The 25926-nt window shown below is 33.4% G+C and overlaps 1 protein-coding gene across 1 annotated transcript in view; it reads left to right on the forward strand.

Annotated features, from left to right (window-relative positions):
* Window positions 1–15398: 15398 nt before the first annotated feature.
* Window positions 15399–25926, forward strand: part of LOC135955701 (protein TsetseEP-like) — a 66585-nt gene continuing 56057 nt past the window's right edge. Inside the window, exon 1 of the mRNA XM_065506058.1 lies at window positions 15399–15456. Coding sequence (XP_065362130.1) covers window positions 15399–15456 — 58 coding nt within the window. The remainder of the gene's footprint in view (window positions 15457–25926) is intronic.

A 25926-nucleotide genomic window follows, 5' to 3' on the forward strand; every position in this document is an offset into this window, starting at 1 on the left:
TTTAAGATTGTTAGTAAAAGATTAGTTTAAAAGGTGATTGACAATTGACACAGAAAAATCTTTTAGGAGTAAGAAAATGTCGAATTTTGTACCAACGAATCGTCATATGCGTGAAGTTTTGATTTTACATCGATTGCTCTCCAAAGCTTATAGTGAATGTGTTCCATAAACAATTATGGAAGTCAATTTTCGCCCAGTGCAGCCAAAAAAGTTTAAAGACCAATAAATGGAAGCATTACGCCATGAAGTTTTCTGTAAAACTCAACTAGAGCTTGCAAAATCATTGGGAGCTAATCGGCAGCAATTTCAAAACGTTTGCGAGCTGAAGGATTGAATTCAGAGACCTTGAAAAGCGAATTTGCATTTCCGAAAGAAATCGTCTGTGAAGGCTGGCCAACCAGCCGAATTGGAACCAAAACCAAATAGCCATGACGCTAAGGTAATTCTCTGTATCTGGTGGGCGCAAAAGGGTCCTATTTATTACGAGCTGCTGAAATCTGACTAGACTATCACAGGGTACCTTTACTGAACGCAACAGATTCGTTTGAAGCGAGCTTTGACCGAAAAACGCCTAGAATATGCAGCCAAACAGAACGCTCTCTCTCTTTGCTACGCTTGACTTTGGAACAGAGTATCCGAAATTGGCTTGATTCCTTCTTGGCCTCTAAAGATGAACAGTTCTTTTAGCTCAAAATCCATATTTTACCAGAAAGTTGGCTAACAATGGCCAATACTTGAAAATTGAAAACATCATTTCTCAAGTTTCAAATAAAAGTTTTACTCCTCTTTCATATTCTACATATCATCAATCTTTTGTTAGCCTACCATCATCAGTAAACTATCCATAATGTAATCACTACTTTGCTTATCATACTAATGCATTCAACTGCTGCATAAAACTAACCTATAAACTCTTCTCCTTAGTTCATTGACCTGTACATGGCAAAACATAAAGTACCTGCAACCTTTAAATGCAACTGGTATGCCGGTAATCAACTCAACAGTCAGTGGGAATAAATACTCTAGTTAAGAAATAAAATGATTGCCAACATTGAATAAACGAAACAAAAAAGAAGAAGGATGAAGTTACAAAAACTACTTACACGGTCATGCCAGTCAATAACTATTAAAGACAAACTAACATAAACCATCTACAGCAGCAACACTCACAAAAACGACCACCCCTTGGAAACCACCCCTTCTTTTTTCATACACCAGAGATTATAAGGTAAAAATCACTGTACAACATAAATAGCCAGAATGAAAATAGTTAACTTTCCACCTTTTTATTACTATTTTACTCAACTAAAGTACTAAATATCCTTTAATATGCTGTACGACAATTGCTCTGGAGCGAAAGAGAGAAGGAGAAAGGGTTCGTTCGAACATGCTTAACAAACCTTTTCACACCATCGTCTATGTTGTGTGTCGACGTCATCAATGCCAGACTCATCAACATCCTCATCAACGCTGCCAATATCAGTGTTAAATCGATGTTGCCTGTCTGCCTTCTTCTACTTATCATTCTATGCGAATGAAAAAGGACGTGTGGCAGGCATTCAACCTGCCCGACTGCCTGTCTGTATGTCTGTCTGTTGGGTTGACTGGTTTGTTAAATGGTTGCCTGCAGCTCGTTATAATTGCATTGTAATAGGAAAATAGTTGTGTTTAACTCCACCATTTTAACACCCTAATAGTGCAACCATTACACATACACAGACTAATTTCCTTTTTCTGCCCACTAATGCACATAAATACACAGCCATATAAGAAAGGGGTTGTAAGCGTTTTATTAGAAAAGTAGTGAACAAAAAAAAAAGAAAAAAAATTAAAAGATGAAAAAGATTGGTCTACTAATTTCCAATCTCACTCGACGTTAAAGTCATTTATTTCTCATACATTTATAGAACTGCTAACACCAGTAAGTAAAGGGTATTTTTTAAGCCTCACAAAACTTGAAGTCATAAAAAATAAAGGAAATTTAAATTTAAAAAATATTTCGCGGCTGTTCTTGACGAAGCGCATTCTGGTAGTTCAATTTTGCTTCACTTTTACCAGCATTTCTAGTCTTATGTCACGAATAACATGAACAATGTTGACCTCCAAGGTGTCAATTGTTGCTAGCTTATCTGTGGGGCCTTCACTTGGCCCCACCGAAAATAATCGACAGTTGTCAAATCACAAGACATTGGAGGCCAATTGGCAGGTCTATTTCTCGAAATCGAGATATCGCCAAATTCTGATTGCAATAAATCGATGGCTGCGGTCTCCATGTGGCACGCAGCGTCATCTTGTTGAGAACCACATCTTGCCCAGATCAATGACATCTATATATTCAAACTTAAAGTAATTTTGTTTCCAGTTCAGTTTTAGTTCAGTTCTAGTTCAGTTCTAGTTCAGTTCTAGTTCAGTTCTAGTTCAGTTGTAGTTCAGTTCTAGTTCAGTTCTAGTTCAGTTCTAGTTCAGTTCTAGTTCAGTTGTAGTTCAGTTCTAGTTCAGTTCTAGTTCAGTTCTAGTTCAGTTCTAGTTCAGTTCTAGTTCAGTTCTAGTTCAGTTCTAGTTCAGTTCTAGTTCAGTTCTAGTTCAGTTCTAGTTCAGTTCTAGTTCAGTTCTAGTTCAGTTCTAGTTCAGTTCTAGTTCAGTTCTAGTTCAGTTCTAGTTCAGTTCTAGTTCAGTTCTAGTTCAGTTCTAGTTCAGTTCTAGTTCAGTTCTAGTTCAGTTCTAGTTCAGTTCTAGTTCAGTTCTAGTTCAGTTCTAGTTCAGTTCTAGTTCAGTTCTAGTTCAGTTCTAGTTCAGTTCTAGTTCAGTTCTAGTTCAGTTCTAGTTCAGTTCTAGTTCAGTTCTAGTTCAGTTCTAGTTCAGTTCTAGTTCAGTTCTAGTTCAGTTCTAGTTCAGTTCTAGTTCAGTTCTAGTTCAGTTCTAGTTCAGTTCTAGTTCAGTTCTAGTTCAGTTCTAGTTCAGTTCTAGTTCAGTTCTAGTTCAGTTCTAGTTCAGTTCTAGTTCAGTTCTAGTTCAGTTCTAGTTCAGTTCTAGTTCAGTTCTAGTTCAGTTCTAGTTCAGTTCTAGTTCAGTTCTAGTTCAGTTCTAGTTCAGTTCTAGTTCAGTTCTAGTTCAGTTCTAGTTCAGTTCTAGTTCAGTTCTAGTTCAGTTCTAGTTCAGTTCTAGTTCAGTTCTAGTTCAGTTCTAGTTCAGTTCTAGTTCAGTTCTAGTTCAGTTCTAGTTCAGTTCTAGTTCAGTTCTAGTTCAGTTCTAGTTCAGTTCTAGTTCAGTTCTAGTTCAGTTATAGTTCAGTTATAGTTCAGTTCTAGTTCAGTTCTAGTTCAGTTCTAGTTCAGTTCTAGTTCAGTTCTAGTTCAGTTCTAGTTCAGTTCTAGTTCAGTTCTAGTTCAGTTCTAGTTCAGTTCTAGTTCAGTTCTAGTTCAGTTCTAGTTCAGTTCTAGTTCAGTTCTAGTTCAGTTCTAGTTCAGTTCTAGTTCAGTTCTAGTTCAGTTCTAGTTCAGTTCTAGTTCAGTTCTAGTTCAGTTCTAGTTCAGTTCTAGTTCAGTTCTAGTTCAGTTCTAGTTCAGTTCTAGTTCAGTTCTAGTTCAGTTCTAGTTCAGTTCTAGTTCAGTTCTAGTTCAGTTCTAGTTCAGTTCTAGTTCAGTTCTAGTTCAGTTCTAGTTCAGTTCTAGTTCAGTTCTAGTTCAGTTCTAGTTCAGTTCTAGTTCAGTTCTAGTTCAGTTCTAGTTCAGTTCTAGTTCAGTTCTAGTTCAGTTCTAGTTCAGTTCGAGTTCAGTTCTATTTCAGTTCTAGTTCAATTTTAGCTGTTGGGTCTGTTGTAGATTGGTCTCACTCCATAGGCGGCACTTTTGTTTATTAACAAACCCCCAAAGTCAATAATGAATTTCATCGCTGAACACAATTTCACGACAAAACTGTCGTCTATAAGTTGTGGTAGTCAGTGACTGATTTTCATAGTAAATTTGGATAATTTGATGGCGTTGTTCAAGCGTCAGTCTAAAAAAACACCCTTTACTTGCACCACTGTTGCTCCTTCAGCTTCTTCATCTTCATTTCCTCGTACGGGTATTATTTAACTGGAAAGCCTTGTTGCATGAGGCCATGACATCAAGTACAAGAAAACAAATTCCAAAAAAGTAACCTGTTACGAATGTATCTACGTGTGTGACTGTGTATCGGGGCAAAGTTTTTATCGGTTACACTTTGGTACTTATTTATGTGTCTGCAGCAATTATAATGTTTTTCGTACATGAACTGTAACAGTAGAGTTTAGCCTGATTTTTTCGCTGTTAACTGTTGTACAAAGGGGAATATCTTTTGCGATGTACAGTGCGAGACAATTCTGGGAGGTTGGTTGGTTGGTTTTTTACCTGCGCGCGAACAGTCAAGTAGAGTCGAATGGACCCCGTTTTGAAAAGACACATCTCTCATCAGATGTCGTGTCATTGACATCCCAACCTGTAGCAGTGAGATATCTCAGTAGCTCATTAAGTTTAGACCCAGCTACATCACTAAGAAGATGAAGTTTTACTTTACCTTACTCAAGAATATGTTAATGATTCCCGTGTTTATTACTTTCCCTTTTATTTACATTTTTTACATTACCACTTTCTTTAGTCACTGTTGGCTTACACTCAACTTACATCTAATTAGTTTTGCATCTCACTTGTTAATGAATCTAAATGCTGGTAACACATGAATTTAGTATATGATTTTGCAAAAATTAGTTGATGTGTTTTTAAACAAACCAAACATGACCTTTTTGAAGCCCTTGCAGCAGTTTTAATAATCGTAAATAAAACATTAATGTTTTAATTTTTTGGTGCTAAAATATAGAACGTGTGCCATGTATTGGCATCAAACGCCAGAGGCTATTTTGAAAATATTTAAGCACCATGGTGAAACATTTCATATTACAGACATATTTAAATTGAAAAGGAATTGAAATACCGGAAAGTCAAATCCGGAATTGAGAAGAATTTATAAGGAAAATAAGATTAATGGAAGGAGTTTAGACCCTCGTTTATGGCCTCTTGTAATTTTCTCTTAGCCAGATGATATGCCTCTCTTTTCGGTTCATCCTCTTGACCAACCTTTTTGATAGCGGCGCCTGGTTTCTAAACATTATTTCCTTTGTGCTGATATTTCCTCGTTCCATCAATATTTTTTTCCTTCTATTAACACATTGACTGCCAAGGCACTATCAGCAAATAAGATGCTAAGGGCCACAGCATTTTCTTTGCGTAATCTCTTCAAAAACGTCAATATTGGAATTTAGGCTACTGTCAGTAATACTTACTGCTTAGAAACAGCTTTTTTTTTTATAAATGAGAGGGTGTTACGAAATGGCGAAAAGGATTTTTTTATGGGATACTGAGTTAGAAAAAATACTCAGCACAAGTTCAGAAAGTGATGAAGAATGTGAAGATCACAGTTTTGATGAGGAACTTCCAGACAACATCGAAAAAATTCTTAAAATCCAGCACTATTGTCTGACATGGCTAGAGAGAATAAAAGTCGTGTGGGACATATGTGTCCGACGTGGCGTAAACGCATAGTTCAGTGTCACACATATGTGTCCGACGTGGCAGTCAATGTGTTAATATGTCTTCTTCCAGGCATCGCAAGCCATTTTCATTACATTTACTCATCTTTCCGCCATGTCATTGGACTTTTGTCTTCGATGCTTTGGTTTGAGAATGATTCTGCAAAGGCAGCTTCATAAAGTTTATGGTTTGCCTAACCTTGGAAGGTAGCTTTTCCCGTGGTATAGTTGTACAGCCTTCATTGTCTATGGTAAATACTATTGCTTGGTGGTCGCTTTGAGTGTAGTGCTCATTCACTTGCCACTGAATATCCTTAGCTTGAGGGAACTGAAGAATGTAATGTCGACTATCGACCCGTATCCAGCTCTCCTTAAGGTTTGTGCACTCTCTGTATTTAGTAGGAAGTGGTCGAGTAAGGAGATAGCTTGCAGGAGTAATCGTCCTCCATTATGGATACTCTGAGAATCCCAATCTACAGCAGCAGCACTGAAGTTACCTGAAGTGATCGACTTGTGCTAGCTTGCATCTGTCATTGTCATATGTCCTACCAATTTTTATCCTCAGGAAACCATCCGGAAGTGGTTTCATTCCCTTCGCAATCGCTTTATTACCACAGGCTCAGACAGCTGCTCATTCCAGTGAATCCTTCTCCGATATGTTTGTCTCGAGGTTTCGTTATTGTTCGCTTATTATAGCCAAGATTACCGATAGTCTGTGTTAAGAGGTCCTGGGCTGATGTTCAATGATTAACATTAAGTTGAATGTATCTCATTTGTATCTGGCAGTTAGAGCCTTCTTGAGGACTGGGCATCTTTAGCTCCCTGCTATATACAAGGTGGCGCAAAAGTAAACTTCCGATGTTTTTTGGCTGTAATTAAAAAACAAATGAAAAACTTTGATTCTTCTTGTGGATTATTTTTATTTGGTCTTTTAATTTTTTTTACATCAAGTCGAGAATATGATTTCATATAAATGGCCGCCGCCACAGTTGATTGTTTTATGGTATTTTCCATAACCTTGGACAAAACTTCCGGCGATAGGTCCTCACATTCTTGACGGATATTGTCTTTAAGAGCTGCAAGAGTCTGAGGCTTGTTGACTTCAAAAAGCCCCACAAAAAGAAGTCTGGAGCGGTCAAATCAGGCGATCTTGCTGGCCAGTGCAAATCGCCAAAACGGGAGATTAGGCGCCCGGGAAATGCATCCTTCAACATAACGGTTGTGGCACGTGCAGTGTGTGCCGTTGCACCGTCCTGTTGGAACCACATGTTTTCCAATCCCAATTCATCAAGTTGCGGCAAAAAGAACTCGTTGATCATTGCTCTGTAGCGCTCACCATTCACAGTAACCGTTTGGCATTTTCTGATAGGAGGATTACTTTTGCGCCACCTTGTATTTAAGTTTTGTGTCTCCTTTTGATTTATACAACATGCAGTTTGGTTTGACTTCACATTCTTAGATATATGACCTTCAGCATCGGATCTTCAACATAGACGTGATCTTTCTGTTTAACAGAACTTTACCGTATGGTTGTATTTCAAATATCTGCAGCACACGGTAAGGCTTATAGTCTCCCTTAATTGGCATATAGAACAACCAAGATTGATTTTTCCCATTACTACAGCTTTTTTCGCCGCTTCTCTACAGCGAGGCATATTTCCTAAATAGTCGTTCATGTGTTTACACTCTATTAAGGTTTCTTCCTTATGGCTTTTTATCTCCTCAGAAACGTCGAGACATTTAGTTGCTAAACCTGTCGGAGATGCTCTGACTCGTGCTTCTTAGTTCCAGGATAAGGTCGCCCTTCTGAGTCCTTTGAAACTTATTCGCCTTATCAGGTCCAGAATCGCCGTCCATGTCTTTACACCAGGGAAAGGCAAAACACGGGCGCCGCGTTTTTCATTTACTCTTCACTTACGTACGTGTGCACACGCATTGTAGAGAAATAAACAACTTTTAATCAGTCTAGCTTAAGAACTAAAACAAGAAGGTTGTGTATCGTTTTTATCGCACAATTTAAGAATCAGCGTTGCCAGTGAAAAAAAAATATCCCAACTTTTAAAGATGTATGATGAACAATATGAGATTTTACATTTTTAATTGGGGAAAAAAGACGAAAGTTTACTGGCAACAACGATTCGTGGTGAGAGCGGAGAGAGTGTATAACTAATACAATCGTAAAAAGCAATAGTAAATGTTGCCTTTCAATGCTTTACACTCTATTAATGTTTCTTCCTTATGGCTTTTTATCTAATCAGAACTATAGAGACTTCTTGTTGTTAAACTTCTTGTTGTTGATGCTCTGACTCGATCATTTTAGTTCCAGGATAATAACGCTCTCCTTCGAAGCTTATTCCCCTCATCTCCTAACTCTATCAGTTCTTCCTTAGAATATCTGCGTCTGTGACATCACCATTAGCTGATATGATCATTGTGTCCGATTTTCATATTCCCTGCTATCATCCACATATTTTTCGGTTTTGGTACATAAGTGTGGTTGGATTTTCTGTAGCAGTTATCCATATATTCTTCGGTTTTGTAAGATAAGTGTCGTTGGACTTTCTGTAGCACTTTTTTTTGGTTTTTTTAGTATTATCGGAGTTTCCATTTCGATGTTGCATCTATTGGGTCTCTACTCCTCTTTGCCTTGGTTTTATTGGGAAATTCTTGGAAAACGTTTGTGAAGCTTTCTTGTTGGTGTCTAGAGGGACACAATTCTCTGCTGTTTAACAAGTAAGTGGCTCTAATCATCCTCACTTTCTATCTATTTCTATTTGAATTTCCTATATATTGGGACCTAGAAATGCTGTGTGAGCTTGGATAATGAAAAATTGCAATGTCGATGGCAAATCCATTAAAACTACTTCCAATTTTCGTTATTTTACAATTTAGGGTGCTGAAGTGATTCGGGCAGATAGTATTCCATGTTTAACCTTAAACAAACCTTTAAATTATAAACTACAATCAAAAACCAAGGTTTAGTTAAATTCAAATTTACTCTAAAATTCTTTTCCACAACTATTATTTAAATTCAACAGTTTAATTACACATTTACTACTATACATGTTTCTATATGTATGTCTGTCTGTCTGTCTAACGCTCTGTCTAATCCTTCCAAAGAAAACTACAAAATCTCGATTATAAACACTGCAAAGCGCCACAAAAAACCAAAAATACAAAAAAAAATCTAGAGAACGGAAAGAAAACTGCCACTAGCAATTACACACTTGCTTCGTTGGCACCCAGTTTACCCACTGGCTGGCTGTACAATGTATGTGGCAATATATAGCTAGTTTTTTTTTGCGCATCCTTTTGTATGCTAAACCCTAATCCTTTTTATGGTACACAAGTGAAAAGCGGGAACAAAAACTATACCAGCAAAAAAAAAATAGCAGCAACACCATAATGTATAGTGGTGGGGTTTTAATAAAAACATGTAAGAATCGTCTATAAAATAATGCCAGTTAGAAATATGTAGTAGTTGGTGAAAAAAACCAACAAGAGGATGAGCCTGTTTCCAGGCTGCAATTCATATGCAGTAGTTTTCGTATAGATGAAGGGGTTATGTGATCTATGTTGGTATATAGAGTAAATACATAATTCCTTAAACTTTTTATGCAAAAATATAAAGAAGAAATAATAGGGAAATATACCAATCGCTACACCAATCTTTCTACCAACTTTTGTGAGGATCTGTCCATAATTAACCCTACCCCCCATATTTGCCCTAATAACCTTTTTTAAAGACTTGCATCAGCAGACCTTCAATTAGTCTTTCATTTTCAGGGTTTTTCATAGAGGCTCCTATGTAGACATTCTATGAGGCATTTCCTTACAGATCTTCAACGGAAGACCTTCTAATATGCTTAAGAAGAAGTCCTTCTATCAGCACTGTAACAGAAGCGAGTCCTTGGCTCCCAAATATACAGCTGGTTGTCCTTGCCACTGCAAAAAAAGGCCTTTAAAAGGCCCCTTTACCGCATACTTTTCCCGTTGGTTTATAGCGCTACTTAAATATGGTTATGGCTGCAATTTAAACCATTTAACTATAAATCCATATGCAGTTGCCTTTCCTTACTGTTTTATTATACCCTTCACCTTCGTGAGAAGGGTATATATAAGTTTATCATTCCATTTGTAATTTCTACATTTTTCATTTCCGACCCTATAAAGTATATATATTCTGGATCCTTATAGATAGCGGAGTCGATTAAGCCATGTCCGTATGTCTGTCTGTTGAAATCAATTTTCTGAAGACTCCCTGATATCTTCGGGATCCAAATCTTCAACATTTCTGTCAGACATGCTTTCGAGAAGCTATTTAAAATCAGCAAAATCGGTCCACAAATGGCTGAGATATGAGGAAAAAACCAGGACAACCTCGATTTTTTACCTATTTTTGAGCTATATCTGGATTACTAAGACATTAATATAGACAATATGGATATCTAATGATAGATATTTCAAAGTCCATTGCAACGATGTAGATAAGGCTATAGAAAGTTGTACCTACAATGGGTCAAAATCGGGAAAAATATTTTTTAACCCGAATTTTTTTTTCATCAAAAAAATTTTTTGTCATACATTTTTTTTACAAAAAAAAAAATTTTTAAAAAATGTTTAAAAAAAAATTTTGAAAAAGAATTAAAAAAATTAAATTTTGTTTATCTAAAAATATTTAAAAACAAGTAAGAAAGTATGGTCGGTCAAGCCCGACCATATAATACCCTACACCAAGTAAATGAGTAAAAATATTTTTCTTTTAAAATATCAATAATTTATATTTTTGAGTGATTTTTGGAAGTGGGCCTTATATGGCAGCTATGACCAATTATGGACCGATCACCATAAAATTAGGTCGTGTGATTTATGTCTATATTAATGTTAACTATGTTGAATTTTGTGTGTATACCAACATTTTTAAGCGATTTATGCACTTTAAAGTGATTTTCGGAAGCGAGTCTATATGGGAGCTATGACTAATTATGGACCGATCGTAACAAAATTTGGTGACATGAATTTCGTATATATAAAACTTATTTGGAGCGAAATTTGTGTAGATACATAGATAAATTAAACATTTATGACCGATAAAGTCCAATTTCGAGGGGACATTTGTTTGGGGGCTAGGTGAAATAATGGACCGATTTCAGTCAGTTTCAATAGGCTTGGTCCTTGGGCCAAAATAGTAATATGTACCAAATTTGATCGAAATATCTTCAAAATTGCGACCTGTACTCTGCGCACATGGTTTACATGGACAGCCAGCCAGCCAACCAGACGGACGGACGGACATCGTTTAATCGACTCAGAAAGTGATTCTAAGTCGATCGGTATACTTTAAGGTGGGTGTTAGACTAATATTTTTGGGCGTTACAAACATCTGCACAAACGCATAATACCCTCCCCACTATGGTGGTGTAGGGTATAAAAATTATTTTAAAGTATAATTTGGTGAAGGGTATATAAGATTCGGCACAGCCGAATATAGCTCTCTTACTTGTTTTTTTTTTTACCAAAAGTTTTGTTTCGCTAAATACTAAAAAAAAAAAAATTAAAAACAAAAACAAATTTTTAAAATTTAAAAAAAAAAATTTAAAAAAACAATTCGAAAATTTTTTTTCCAAAAAATCAAAAAACTGAAAAAAAAATTAATTTTGTTTACCTAAAAATATTTAAAATTTTTATTTTGAAGTATAATATGGTGAAGGATATATAAGATTCGGCACAGCCGAATATAGCTCTCTTACTTGTTTTCTTTATACTTATTTGGTTTAAGATATTTGAAAAAAAAAAAAAAAACTGAAACTTGATCCTATTTTTTTCTTTTATAACTAGAATTTTTTAACTTTTATTTATGAGTCTCTAGTTTGTTATGGTTATTATTGCAAAATACTATAACCTAGACATGGATAAAGTCTTATATTTTCATTTGAATAAGGACTCGCACAATTGCAAAGTTAAACTAAACTCATTTAAGAATTTGTCTTTGAAAATATAAAGGCAATTAAGAGTCCTTGTGGAAGACAATTTTGAGTAATTTTTAGATACAAAGATTGGAAAAAATTACTCAAAATAATCACACATACGAGTGTTGTTTATTCTCACTACTTAGGTTTTTTGACAACTGAGTTAGGTCTTTGACAGGAGAGTTTCTGATTTTCTAATTAGAATGTGTAACAAGATTTTTTCGTTTCTACAAACAAAAAGTCAGTTCTTAAACATGAATTAAGATGGAAGCAATATTATATTTTATACCAACAAAAAATATTTTACGCAACTCGAAAAATCGACCATGAAAGCTGAATCTTTTAAAGAGCAACAAATTCGATTTCTGTGTCAATAACCAGATGGAAATATGTAAATGTTCTTAAATAGAAACTTGCTAAATTTTGATGATATGTTCTAACTAGCCTTGTGCCTACCTAAGGCGATCCAGCTATGTCCGTCAGTCTGTCCATCTGTATGTACAACTCACGGTCAAAATATTTATAAATTTGTAATTTGTGTGGAGACTATTTAAGATTTGTAATAGCTCAATATTTATTAAAATAATTTTTTTAAATTTCTTGATTTAAAGTTTTTTATGCGATTTACCCCTTTAATTTGATGCTTTGATTATTTGCTGCATTTAATACCTTTTGCTGCTATTATTGGTTATATTTATTTTATAGTTTCTATTTGAGCGGTCCTTAAACTTGCAAGTGCCCGTTTTGTTCTTGTTGCTATTGCTGTTGCTGTTACTATTATTATTATTGCTGTTGCAGTTAGTTGCAATAAAACGTTTTTATATGTAAACTGTAAATTACATTAAGTAAAGTAGCACAAGGTAACAGGAATCACAGTAATAAATCAAAATGTTTATGTGTATATATTTATGCATTTGTGTTTGTTTTCAAGAGAGAAGGTTATATATACTCTTATTAACACTATGACAGCCAAAGTATAATGAAATGTTATAAAATTAATGAGATTACAAGCTTTATGGGAAAAACTTGGTAAATACTTAAAATTACTGATTGACATACATATATTTCCAGTCTAATTTTTTTTGCGATCTTCAGCACCGTCCCTCCCAATTAGTGAATTAGTGAGTGCTCTAGAAGGCCATTGGATGCATTGCGATACCTTGTAAAAATCGTTACCTATACCTAGTTCCTAATCCGTGAGGAACAATCCATACAACTTAAAAATTTTACTAGGCCATCATTGACACATCTTTGAGACTTAGTCTACATGAAGTATTGTGGAGATATATTTCGAAAACAATGAAAGCTTGGCTTGGATTTTGGGCTAAATACATTAATGGAATTCTTTGACAATGAGACTGGTCAGATAGTAGCTGTTACTGGGGCTTTATATTTTGACATGATAACATAGTTTCTTCTGCCTAAATTTAATGATATTGATATCAACGACAAATGGTTCCAACAACATGAGCCAGTCACGCAACCCTTTCAATTATAGCTTTCAGTGATCATACATTATTGGAATTCGTTTCATGAGGTTCTTTGATGCTACAGGTCTAGGTTAGGTTAGGTTATAAAGGCAGCTAGTTATCAACCAGCTCACTTGGGTCCATGAAATTGGTCCCTTTGTGTTACCCTAAAGATCATGCTCAGGACCTCAAGAGATCCTTCACATGTCAGAACTGGGTTCAATGCCGAACCAACCTGACGCACGAATGAACGAATCCATACTCCTGACATCCAGAGTAGATAGATCCGCTAGGCCGTGCAAAAATGGACTACCTATTGTCGCAGTCCGCACCCCTGCTAAGGCAGGGCAAAGACAGAGGAGATGTTCAATCGTCTCATTCTCGTCTTCATCATGGCAACTTCTACAGAAGTCATTATATGGAGTATTCATTCTCCTAGCATGCTCACCTATCAAGCAATGCCCCGTGAGCACTGACATCAGAGCTCGTAGCCTAGCCCGAGGTAGCCCCGTGAGGGACATTGACCTATGATGGTCATAAACGGGCCACAGGTCTATCAACAGGGAAAAATCATTACTTAGCCATTAGGTCTGTATGTGGAATAAACATCCTTCAGATGTAAAGTGTGAGTCAGAAACAACCTATACTTGCATTAAGTTAAACAAAACTTTAACAATTCTCAAAAATTTGTAACTTTACTCCATTATTGTAAAAATTCATTAAACATTAAAAATATTGGCATATTACTCGGTATCATCCCATTAATGATTTGCTTCCGTTACCTTTTTGGATAAGGTGGTCCACTAACGCTTAACATCCGACATGTCGTCGGATAACTTTCCTGTGTTCTATAATTCTGTTTTTGCAAAAGTTCAATACCTTCCCACAGGCCGAAGTTCTGGACAATTGAGTGGATTTACCTGCCGTTGTACAAAATTGACATTATTGTTTGTATACCACTCAAGGGCCTTTTTTCCGTAGTGGCATGATGCTAATACGATCCAGAAATATGAAGGTACTCTGTGCTGTTTTAAGAAAGGTAAAAGTCGTTTTTGAAGACACTCCGAAATATATATTTCTGGGTTTAACGTGCCTGATGTCACAAATGAGTGTCTTTGTTTGTCACAACTGCAAATGATTTTGTTTGTTTTTTTGCCCGATATTGTTCTTGAACATTATCTCGTCCATTAGCTACATAAAAATCTTGACCCGGAAGTTATGAAAAGTCTGCAAGTACATAAGTTTCATCATCCATCAAACAACATGTGTACTTTATGATAAAATTTTACTTAAATTTTTTCGCTCGTTCTTTGTCTTCTAAGTTCTTTACCGAATTGCAATCTGGAACTTTGTAAGACTTAGTGTTGGCACTGCGCACAAAATGCAATTCTCCCCATCAGGAATACCAATAGCGTCATAATCTGGAATCGAAATAAACGCAATTAGGATGACTTAATTATGTTGGAGTTGAGAGCCTTGATTAACGGCTAAAATTTAATTCTCGGATTCTTCTCGCGGCATAAATAATGACCCCAAATTCCTGAGAGAATCTTTTGCGCCCATTTCCATAATTTTGAATGCCCATTCTTCAAAATTCAGTGCTATTTTCAATCATTTGGCATGGGTATTCTGATCTTATAGGTCTTATATAAATATTCCATATAGGTACAGCATCTGCAGCCCCAAGTTTGGCCTGTGAACAATACAGTAATTATACCCTACACCACCATAGTGGGTAGGGTATTATGCGTTTGTGCAGATATGAGTAACGCTCAAAAATATTGGTTCTAACACACACCTTAAAGTATACCGATCGACTTATAATCACTTTCTGAGTCGATTAAACGATGTCCGTCCGTCCGTCTGGCTGGCTGGTTGGCTGGTTGGCTGTCCATGTAAACCTTGTGCGCAGAGTACAGGTCTGTTTAATTTATATATGTATCTACACAAATATCGCTCCAAATAAGTTTTATATATACAAAATTCATGTCACTAAATTTTGTTACGATCGGTCTAAAATTAGTCATAGCTCCCATATAGACCCGCTTCCGAAAATCACTTTAACGTGCTTAAATCACTTAAAAATGTTGGTATATACACAAAATTCAACATAAATAACTTTCATATAGACATAAATCACACGACCTAATTTTATGGTGATCGGTCCATAATTGGTCATAGCTCCCATATAAGGACCACTTCCGAAAATCATTCACGAATATAAATTATTGATATTTTAAAAGAAAAATATTTTTACTCATATACTTGGTGTAGGGTATTATATGGTCGGGCTTGACCGACCATACTTACTTACTTGTTTTTCAATACTCTTGACTTTTTGATGCATCCCACTGAGTAAATTCCTGGATTTTATATATTTTAGTAAAAATTACCAATTCAGTTTTCAATTGGATGATGCCCAGTAGCCAAGGTTTATGGATTTCCTCGAAAATTCTAGACTGGTATGGCATGGGTAAGCCATGCGATCACTAATCGTTGAAAGAGAATTTTATTTACAAAGGAGCAACTATATTGCTATTGGTCCCAATGAGTCTAAAAAGGATTTTATTAACAAACAGATTCCTCAAGAGTAAAGATAGAACTTATTCTTAATGTCTAACTAGAGCAATTTTGTCTATTTCGTAGCACAATTTCACAAATTCGTACTCGTTTTTGTTTAGTCGTTACTGAGGCAGCGACGAATGTACATGCCTAGCAGGGTCTCACCACTCAATGTACTTCTGTAAACAATTTTTTTTCGGATTTGAAACTTTTCTTTCAGAGCTATTCTCTCTCGCTTACAAATTCAACTACAGTTTAAGCTTTGGGCAGCCCTTAGTTAGTGTTTGGTTATATTTGGTATACTCCTAAGAGTATTAGAGGCTCGACTATTGTGTTTCCTTGATAGCACCGACAACGTCAAGCTAGGCAGTTTATATTGATTTTTCATGAAGGTATGCATGTAGTGTCCTGCAAAAATTATCAAGAGTTAGGATATTCCTGATAGGGAAATTGACAAGTATATCCAGAGCTTTCAATAAAAACAGATTGATTGATTTATAGTTCCTTGCGGTATTGTGATTGATTTGTCACGCTTTGGGAATAAATACGGTTCTAACCCTACTCACTTCTCACGGAATGTAGTCCGATTTCAGATAACTGTAAATTTTTATATAAGCCATGATATAATGGCTGATATCGATCGATTTAACTCTCCGTTTTTCGCAAGGGATCTGGTTGATACAGGCAAGCATTTTTTTATTGTAAATTTTTTAAACACCCTAAATTTTAAGCTATTTTTTGATAAAATAATATTTTTGCTGTAATTTGTTTGTATTACTCTTTTAAATACATTGCACTTAATATTGTTATTATGTTTTCGAAATAAAAACTGAAGAGATTATTTTCAAACGTGCCTTTTTTTTATTGATATCAATTTGATACATTGCGACTGGTCTCTATTGAAAATGATTGCGACTAACGGAGGGTTAATAACACAGAGAGTGTGTGATCTGGCTCCTATTCTCTTCGCTCACAATGGAACCTACTAATTCACTTATGTAGGTTTGAACGCTCATCTATATAACTCTGAAAGTGTGGCAATTATAGTGTTAATTTGGATACAAACAAATAATAAAAGGGAAATAAAACTATACAACATTCAACATGGTTGTTAACGATTATGTATACGGGTTGTTGGTTTTTGAATTTCCTCTAGAGTGTATACGTTTTTATTTTTTCATACATCACACACTTATGAACACAACACTCTAACATATATACAGATACACAAATCCATCTACATATAAATAAATACTTAGCAGTTCTAGTAGACTGTCCCGAACTAGTGATTTTACCTATCACTTAGGATGGAAACTAAATACATAAGTATCTACTGTTTTTGATTACAATGAGACAGTCTGAAAGCTGGTCCAAAGTAGTCAATGCTACTAACTTACTAGCTACCTGACTGATTACTTGATCAGATAAATAACTTGTTATTTTATCGTGTTTTTACTTCTAACTACTTTCTATAGTGCAATACAAACACAAGTTTAAAGTAACTACTTTCTAGTTTACTTAGAGACACTTAAGTGACAATTCACTTCACTCTAGATTAACTGGGATGTATAAAGTAACCAATTGACGTCTCTCTACACTACAAAGAGCTTATGCTTGTCAAATAACCCAAAAATATATTAATAACTACATTTGAAAGTGCAATACAAAACAAAAGTCTAAAGTAACTACTTTCTAGTTTACTTAGGGACACTTAAGTGACAATTGACTTCACTTTAGATTACCTGGGATGTATAAAGCAACCAATTGATGTCTCTCTGCACTACAAAGAGCTAATATATGTCAAATAACCTAAAAATATATCAATAACTACATACTAAAGTGCAATACATAACAAAAGTTTAAAGTAACTACTTTATAGTTTACTTAGAGACACATAAGTGACAATTGACTTCACAATAGATTACCTGGGATGTATAAAGTAACCAATTGACGTCTATCTGCACTACAAAGAGCTCATGCATGTCAAATAACCCTAAAATATATCAATAACTACATTCTAATGTGCAATACATAACAAAAGTTTAAAGTAGCTACTTTCTAGTTTACTTATCGACACTTAAGTGGCAATTGACTACACTCTAGATTACCTGGGATGTACAAAGTAACCAAGTGACGTCTCTCTGCACTACAAAGAGCTCATACATGTCAAATAACCCAAAAATATATAGCAATTGGAGTCAGCCAAGTGATCAAACATTAGTGACAATTACTTTCTAAAAGGGAGACATTGACTACTTGCTTAACTGCTGGGCATGTTCTGCATTTATTTGTTACCTTTCTACCCATATAATATCTAAATGTATATGTTTGTATGTCTATATAAGAAAATTGTATGGTAACACCAATACTCTGCAATACAAACACAAACATATACTAAAAAAATAAAATTGTTTTTAAAAAAAAAATAAACTGAAAAATCATTCAATACTCTTTGTGTGGGAGTGTGTTTTATGCAATTTGCTTTAATAAAAATCTTAAAAAAAACACGCTCAGCATTATATGCATCAACTTGTGATTTACGATTGTATAGAGGATGTTGCCATTGCTGCTGCTGCTGATGTTGCAATTGACTGTTTGAATGATACCCTAGTGTTAAGTGAAATTATTGAAAGGTGATTTTTTTTCTCGTTGTTTTTTATTTTCTTGCATTTATAGTTTTTTATTTACAATTATTCTTTGAGTGTTTATTTAATTTTGTTTGAGTTAAGCAGATTGAATCAGCTTCGTAGAGTACAATTTTCATTTAATTTTTTAAATGCAATCATAAAAAAAGTGGAGTTTTTAGTAGTAAAAAGTTGTGGGAATGGAAACGTGTTTTGTTGGTAGAGGTCATATTAAGGGAATAGGTAGAATTTTGGTACAATAAATAGGAGGTTATTTTAAGCGAATGAAAGTCGATAAAACCAAATATTTAGGAAATGATTTATTTTACAAATATTGTTCTACAAATGTTTTACATAAACAAACTAAATTTGCACTTCTGGGAAACGAAAATAAATTTGAAAGAAAACTAGTAAAAAAAACAAGTTAGGTAAAAAAACTTTAAAAAAAACAAATTTTTTCAAAATAGTTTTTGAAATTTTTTTTTAAAAAAAATATTTTTTTTTCGTATTTATTAGTGAAAACTGTATGAGAACAAAATTTTTTGATAAAAAATTTTTTTTTTTTCAAAAATGTTTTTGAAATTTTTTGAATGTTTTTATACCCTTCACCATGAGTGGCAAGGGTATATATAAGTTTGTCATTCCGTTTGTAATTTCCACATTTTTCATTTGCGACCCCATAAAGTATATATATTCTGGATCGTTATAGATAGCGGAATCGATATAGCCATGTCCGTCTGTCTGTCTGTTAGTCTGCCCGTCTGTTGAAATCAATATTCAGAAGACCCCAGATATCTTCGGGATCCATATCTTCAATAATTCTGTCAGACTTTTCGAGAAGTTTCCTATTTAAAATCAGCAAAATCGGTCAACAAATGGCTGAGATATAAGGAAAAACTAGGACAACCTCGATTTTTGACCTATTTTTGACCTATATTTGGATTACTAAGTCATTAATATAAACAATATGGATATCTAATGATAGATATTTCATGTATGTCCAACTTACGACGTATATAAGACCTTAGTAAGTTGGACATACAATGGGTCAAAATCGGAAAAAAATATTTTTTAACCCGAATTTTTTTTTCATCAAAAATTTTTTTTTTGTCATAAATTTTTTTCCAACAAAAAATAATTAAAGAAATTAAAAAAAAAAATTTTGAAAAAACTTTTTTTAAAAAAAATTAAAAAAACAATTTGGAAAAAAGAAAGTTTTAAAAAAATTTTAAAATTTAAAAAAAAAAAATTTTGATTTTGTTTAAATAAAAATATTTAAAAAAAATACATTTTTAAGTATAATTTGGTGAAGGGTATATAAGATTCGGCACAGCCGAATATAGCTCTCTTGTTTTTTTAAATTTTTAACCTTTATGTCAACAGCAGAACTGCTTTACGTACGTCAACAGCAACATACCTGGGTATGTTCATACATTTTGTGTGGTGAATGACCGTTAGCATAAAACTGCTAATATCTAACTCGTTTGTTGGAATTTCTGTATTATTTTTTTTTTATTTTGTTAGAAATAGACACTTTATGATAACCAGTTTTACCCTTACATTTAGTCATTGTTTTTTAAAAAAAGTGGTTGTGTAGGTATGACAAAAAATGCTTTTTATTGAGTTTTTGCAAAGATACAAATATTTCAAATTAAAATTATTTTTTTATCAATAGTTTTTAATGAAATTTTACAGTTATATAGACTTTAATATTAGATGTAGAAATTTAAAAACAAGATTTGAAATTTATAATCAGGAATCCCGTAATTTTCAAAAAAGTTTTGAAAAATCCCAAAAATGGGATTTTTTAGTTTTTTTGCTATAATATCCACACAAGGAACGGGGTTATCGGAACCCTTTACAAAATAATTATGAACATATTTGGCCAACTAAAATAGGTTACCACCTTATTTTGATATCGACTATGCGATTTGAAAATTTTTGCCCTCAAATTGAATTTTACATAAGAAATAAGCGTTATTTGAATGGACCTGGTCCCCTCCGTATCAAGAATTTTTAAATTTTTTCTTATTTAAAACATTTAGAGTAAAGTTGGCTTTTCAAAAAGTACAAATTCCTAATACATCATCTTTGAAAATTTTTAGATAACTTAAAAATAAAAAAAGTACTTTTTTCCCAAAAACTAGAGAAAAATCGCCTTTTTAAATTTTTTTAAATTTTTTTAAATTAAAATACATATAACTTTGGAGTCCGTCGCAATTTTTAAATAACTTCTTTTTTGTTTGACATATACATTTGTTCTTAGTCTAATAACAGAAAAATGGAGAAAATCAGGATATATTTGGACCCGCAGTTATCAAAAATGTGGAGTAGGGTGGGTAAAAATGTTGAAAAAATTCTATACTTTTCAATTTTATCATTATATTTGCATGCGTTTTACTATGGATACCCAGGTATGTATGCTGTTGACGTAAGGATGTAACTTTGTAAATGGGCTTTATCTTCTAAACGGGTGATCCTATCCTAACCACATTTGGGACAATTGCGGAAAATAGTTTTGGCTAGGATATCAAGAAATTTCAAGTCGATCCGAATATCTAATTCAGCGATACAGCATTTTGAAAATGCAAAACATATCCAGGTATGTTGCCGTTGACATAAAGGTTAAATAAATATTTTTTTTGAAATTGTTTTTTTTTATATTTGTTTCGAATTTATTAGTGAAAAAAAAATTACGACCAAAAAATTTTTTTATGAAAAAAAAATTCGGGTTAAAAAATATTTTTCCCGATTTTGACCCATTGTAGGTCCAACTTACTATAGCCTTATATACATCGTTGCAATGGATTTTGAAATATCTATCATCAGATATCCATATTGTCTATATTAATGACTTAGTAATCCAGATATAGATCAAAAATGGGACAAAAATTTAGGTTGTCCCGGTCTTTTCCTTATATCTCAGCCATTTGTGGACCGATTTTCCTGATTTTAAATAGCAACTGACCCGGGAGAATTCCCGATATATTGATATACCAATCATGTTTGTGATTTATATGGGGGCTACGGTTGATTTCAACATACAGACGGACAGACCGACGGACATGGCTATATCGACTTCGCTATCTATAACGATCCAGAATATATATACTTTATGGGGTCGCAAATGAAAAATTGTTGAAATTACAAACGGAATGACATACTTATATATACACAGAGAAAACTGATTCGTAGTAGCAACCGAATTTATTGCCAATCGAATGAGTCGGTTGCACATATAGAATTTTTCGGTTCTATTAACAGAAAATCAGTTGCAGGAAAATTTTGGTTTTGTAGCCACAACTGTAAAATTCGGCCACTAAGGTAGAATCATTCGATTGGGAACAAATTCGGTTGCCATAACGAATCTGTTTTCTCTGTGTACCCTTGCCACAATTCCAAAAAAAACTTTTCAAAAATCTCAAAAATATACTTTTTCAGAATGTCGGATATGTTTACTATACTAATAGCCGACGATAAATTCCATTATCAAAATTATTTAAAACAGGCTTTAATTTTTGTATTACAGCTATGGGATGGGAGAAAATTTGGCTTATATTTGAAATTTATATAAAAGCGATACATTATCGACTTTATTGCCCGGAAATTACTAATTTGGGAAGGTTTGGTTTTAACAGGAGACAGCTAAGGGTCGGCCAAAAATATTTTTTTTCTTTAATAGAAAAATTTATATTTTACGTATTTTTTGGAAACATTTCTTGCTTAACTATTTTCAGGAAAACTGAAAAATTTTACTCGCTTCCATTTAAAAGCAAATGGCACTTATGGTAAAGCGATCTTCATATAAAATATTCCTATTATCTTTAGAACTAATAATTCAAAAAGTAATGCCTACCTTAAGGGTTATTAAGCACAGTAAAGAATTTTATATATATTGGTCTTTCAATATTCTAGAAATTATTTAAATATGATTACTTTGCATTATGTGAATAAACTCTTGTTTTAAAGGGGAATATTTACACTTTATCTTACTTAATAAAACAGTCTCTCATGAACAACTAATTCTTCAATGATTCTTGAGGCTTCGTTCTTCAGTTTGTGATGAGATTGGTCTCAAAAGCTTGTTTAGTTCTTTTCTATTTGTTCCGATTTTAAATGAAATTATGGTAAAGTTGTCTTTTTATACCCTTCACCTTCGTGTGAGGGGTATATATAAGTTTGTCATTCCGTTTGTAATTTCTACATTTTTCATTTCCGACCCTATAAAGTATATATATTCTGGATCCTTATAGATAGCGGAGTCGATTAAGCCATGTCCGTCTGTCTGTCTGTCCGTCTGTCTGTCTGTATGTCTGTTGAAATCAATTTTTTGAAGACCCCAGATATCTTCCAAATCTGCAATAATTCTGTCAGACATGCTTTCGAGAAGTTTGCTATTTAAAATCAGCAAAATCGGTCCATAAATAACGGAGATATGAGCAAAAAACCGGGACAACTCCGATTTTTAACCTATTTTTGATCTATATCTGGATTACTAAGTCATTAATATAGACAATATGGATATCTAATGATAGATATTTCAAAGTCCATTGCAACGATGTAGATAAGGCTATAGTAAGTTGGACCTACAATGGGTCCAAATCGGGAAAAATATTTTTTAACCCGAATTTTTTTTTCATCCAAAAATTTTTTTTGTCACACATTTTTTTTCCACAAAAAAAAAATTAAAAACTAAAAAAAAATAAATTTTTAAAAACTTTTTAAAAAACAATTTCAAAAAAAAAAATTTCGAAAAACAATTAAAAAAAAAATTTATTTTGTTTACCTAAAAATATTTAAAAAAAATTATTTTAAAGTATAATTTGGTGAAGGGTATATGAGATTCGGCACAGCCGAATATAGCTCTCTTACTTGTTTTAAATCTGTTTCTACCATATATTCTTTTTTGCTCACAGTTTAAAAAGTATAGCCTATCACAAGGCTAATCAAAAATTGTAAACTAAAGTAGAATATTTATACTTTTTCTTAATAAAAAATTCCTCTCCATATTCCTCGAGCTTGACCCATCGTTCATCAGTTTTGTGATGTGACTGATGCAATTTGGATTGCTCTCAAAAGCTTGTTTAGTTGCTCTTCTATTTGTTCCTACTTTTAAATGAAATTATGGTAAATTAATTCTCTTATAAATCTGTTTCGTCCATAAACTCTTTTTAGCTCACGACTTAAAAAGCATAGCCTACCCCCAGGCTAATTAAATGTTGTAAACTAAAGTAGCTTTATTTTATTTTCTATATTCCAACAGTAACTTTCAGAGACTAGTTTTTTAAAGGAAATTTCTTGTCATTTTTTGAAAAAACTTTAGCACTTAGGCGATCTTCTCCCTTTTAGAACGATCAACTCAAAAGGCTGAAATGAAATGTAAAGTATATTGATTTCAGTATTCGAGAAATTATTTCGAAAGTCAAGTATTTTAAACAGGATTCCTTTGCACAAGGTGGACTATTTTTTGCTTTAAAGAAGAATTGTTATACTTTTTCTTTGCTAATAAAACAGTCCTCAATGAACAACTGATTCCTCAACCATTCCTCTCCATATTCCTCGATCTTGAGCCATCGTTCGCCAGTTTTGTGATGGGACTGATGCAAGACTTTGCTTTTCTAATGAAATTATGGTAAAGTGATCATCTTATAAATCTGTTTCTTCGATACATTCTTTATTAGCTCACAGCTTAAAAAGTATAGCCTACCCCAAGGCTTATCAAACATTATAAGCAAAAGTAACTTTATTTTATTTTCGGTATTCTACCAGTTACTTTAAAAGATTAGTTTTTTAAAGAAAATTTCTTGTCGCTTTATGAAGAAACTTGTTTTAAAGGGGATATTTATAATTCTGCTTCCTTAGCAAGACAATTATCAATCATCTTTTTAAAACAATTTCTTTATAGAAAAATGTTTAAAACAATCGTGGCTCTTTATATATAAAAATTGTTGAAACAATTGCGGTTCTTTATATAGTCAATTTTTACTTCTTTAACAACTAGACTATTGATTTTATATTGATTCCTCTGGATTTAAAAAAAAGGTTGGGCAATACAACATTTCTTTTAATTTTTTACGCGAGACTAATTGATTTCAATTAATATCCTTGGAAAAAAGCCTTAAGTGTCCACATAATTTGTCCTGCCACACAATGAGGTTAGCAGATTTCCTGACTTTTATAATGTTTGGGGGAGTTTATAAATTGAATTTAAATAAAAACACGCACACCTGACTTTGCCCAAGAAAAACAATTAAAAGTTTTTTATGACATTTTTTCCACTCGCAAGTATTTTATGACCTAAACACATTGATTTCTTAAAAATTTCAACAAAATTAGCAGACTTCAGTAGAAGTTTTGAGGATATACACTCCTCAAAATTGACCTTATGGTGGTGATAAACAAAAAATTTTCAACACACCCATGGAGGTGAACAGAAACGAATAAAAACAATAAATTTATTACTCCATAAAAATACGTAAAAATTGAAAAACGAACGGGAAATAAAAGTTGCAAAGAAAAATAAAATAATTTTGAAAATCTTTGCAGCAGTTAAACCGAAATAAAACACTTGCCAGTTTTAAATGGGAAGCAACCACCCTAAACTGCTAGCGCCTTTAGCAGGCGAAATTCTTAAGCCGACGAAAATATTACAGCATAAAAACCACACTGACAGACAACAACAAACTGAAGGACAGACTTATAGAGAGATAGACAGTATAACAAATTACTTTATTTTCATGCGTTATTTTTATATTTGGTAGCCTGCTTTTTGGAAAGGAATGGCGGTTTTTTGAAGAGGAGAGGGGAGGGGAGGGGGAGAAAAAAGCAATTCCTACAATCGATTTTCATGTTTTTTGCATATTACGATATAAAAACCATAAAATAAAGTTGATATAAAAACAAAAAAAAAACAAACGGCTGCAAATAAGTTAAAATATTTCATGGGATTTTTTCAAATGTCAGGAAAAGGGAAGTAGCTGTAGTATTAATGTATCAGAAAATTTGTAACATTTTGTTATGGAGGTTTCATGAAGCTACCTATTGGAACCTCTCTCTGGTATTAATATGTGTTATTTCATGCACTCTATAAAAAACATAGCCTACCTTGAGGCTGTTGAAGAATTTTAAGTAAAGTATTAAATTAACAAGCAAATATATTTTTTAAACGCTAAACCTGCTAAACGTAGTACAAAAAGATGGCACAATATTTCCTGACCTTTGAAATAAAATTCTTGTAAAACTTCCTGCCTATAACAATTTCTTTAAAGCTATAGTTTTAAAAACTTTTGCCTACTTTAAGGCTGCTCAAATAAAATAACTCAGAAGCATCTTTATAGGGTTTTTAATAATCGACCTAGATCTTCTAAACACTAATTTTTCTAAATTCAATTCCTTTACACTTTAAAACATTGCTGCGTTAGTTAACCAAATAAAATAAAATAAAACACAAACACCGCTCAAAATTCAAATGTTCAAATTTTGCTAGCACTCAGCTTTTATTCACAAAACACCAGAGTTTTGAAACAAATACATACAATCAATATAAACAAAATTTATTTATTTTCATCAAACCAAAAAAAAAAAAAAAAAACACACCAAACAGAATCAAACAAATTGGGTATTTCGTTTCGGTTGGGATTTCATCTCAAAATCCCTAACACTTTATTTTATTACATTTTCATTCATTCATACGCATTCACATTCACTCGTTCGTTCGTTCGCTCACTCAATTCCTTTGCAGTCTTGTACTAAACAAA

The sequence above is a fragment of the Calliphora vicina genome, chromosome 3 (genome assembly GCF_958450345.1).
Source record: "Calliphora vicina chromosome 3, idCalVici1.1, whole genome shotgun sequence".
NCBI lineage: Eukaryota > Metazoa > Arthropoda > Insecta > Diptera > Calliphoridae > Calliphora > Calliphora vicina.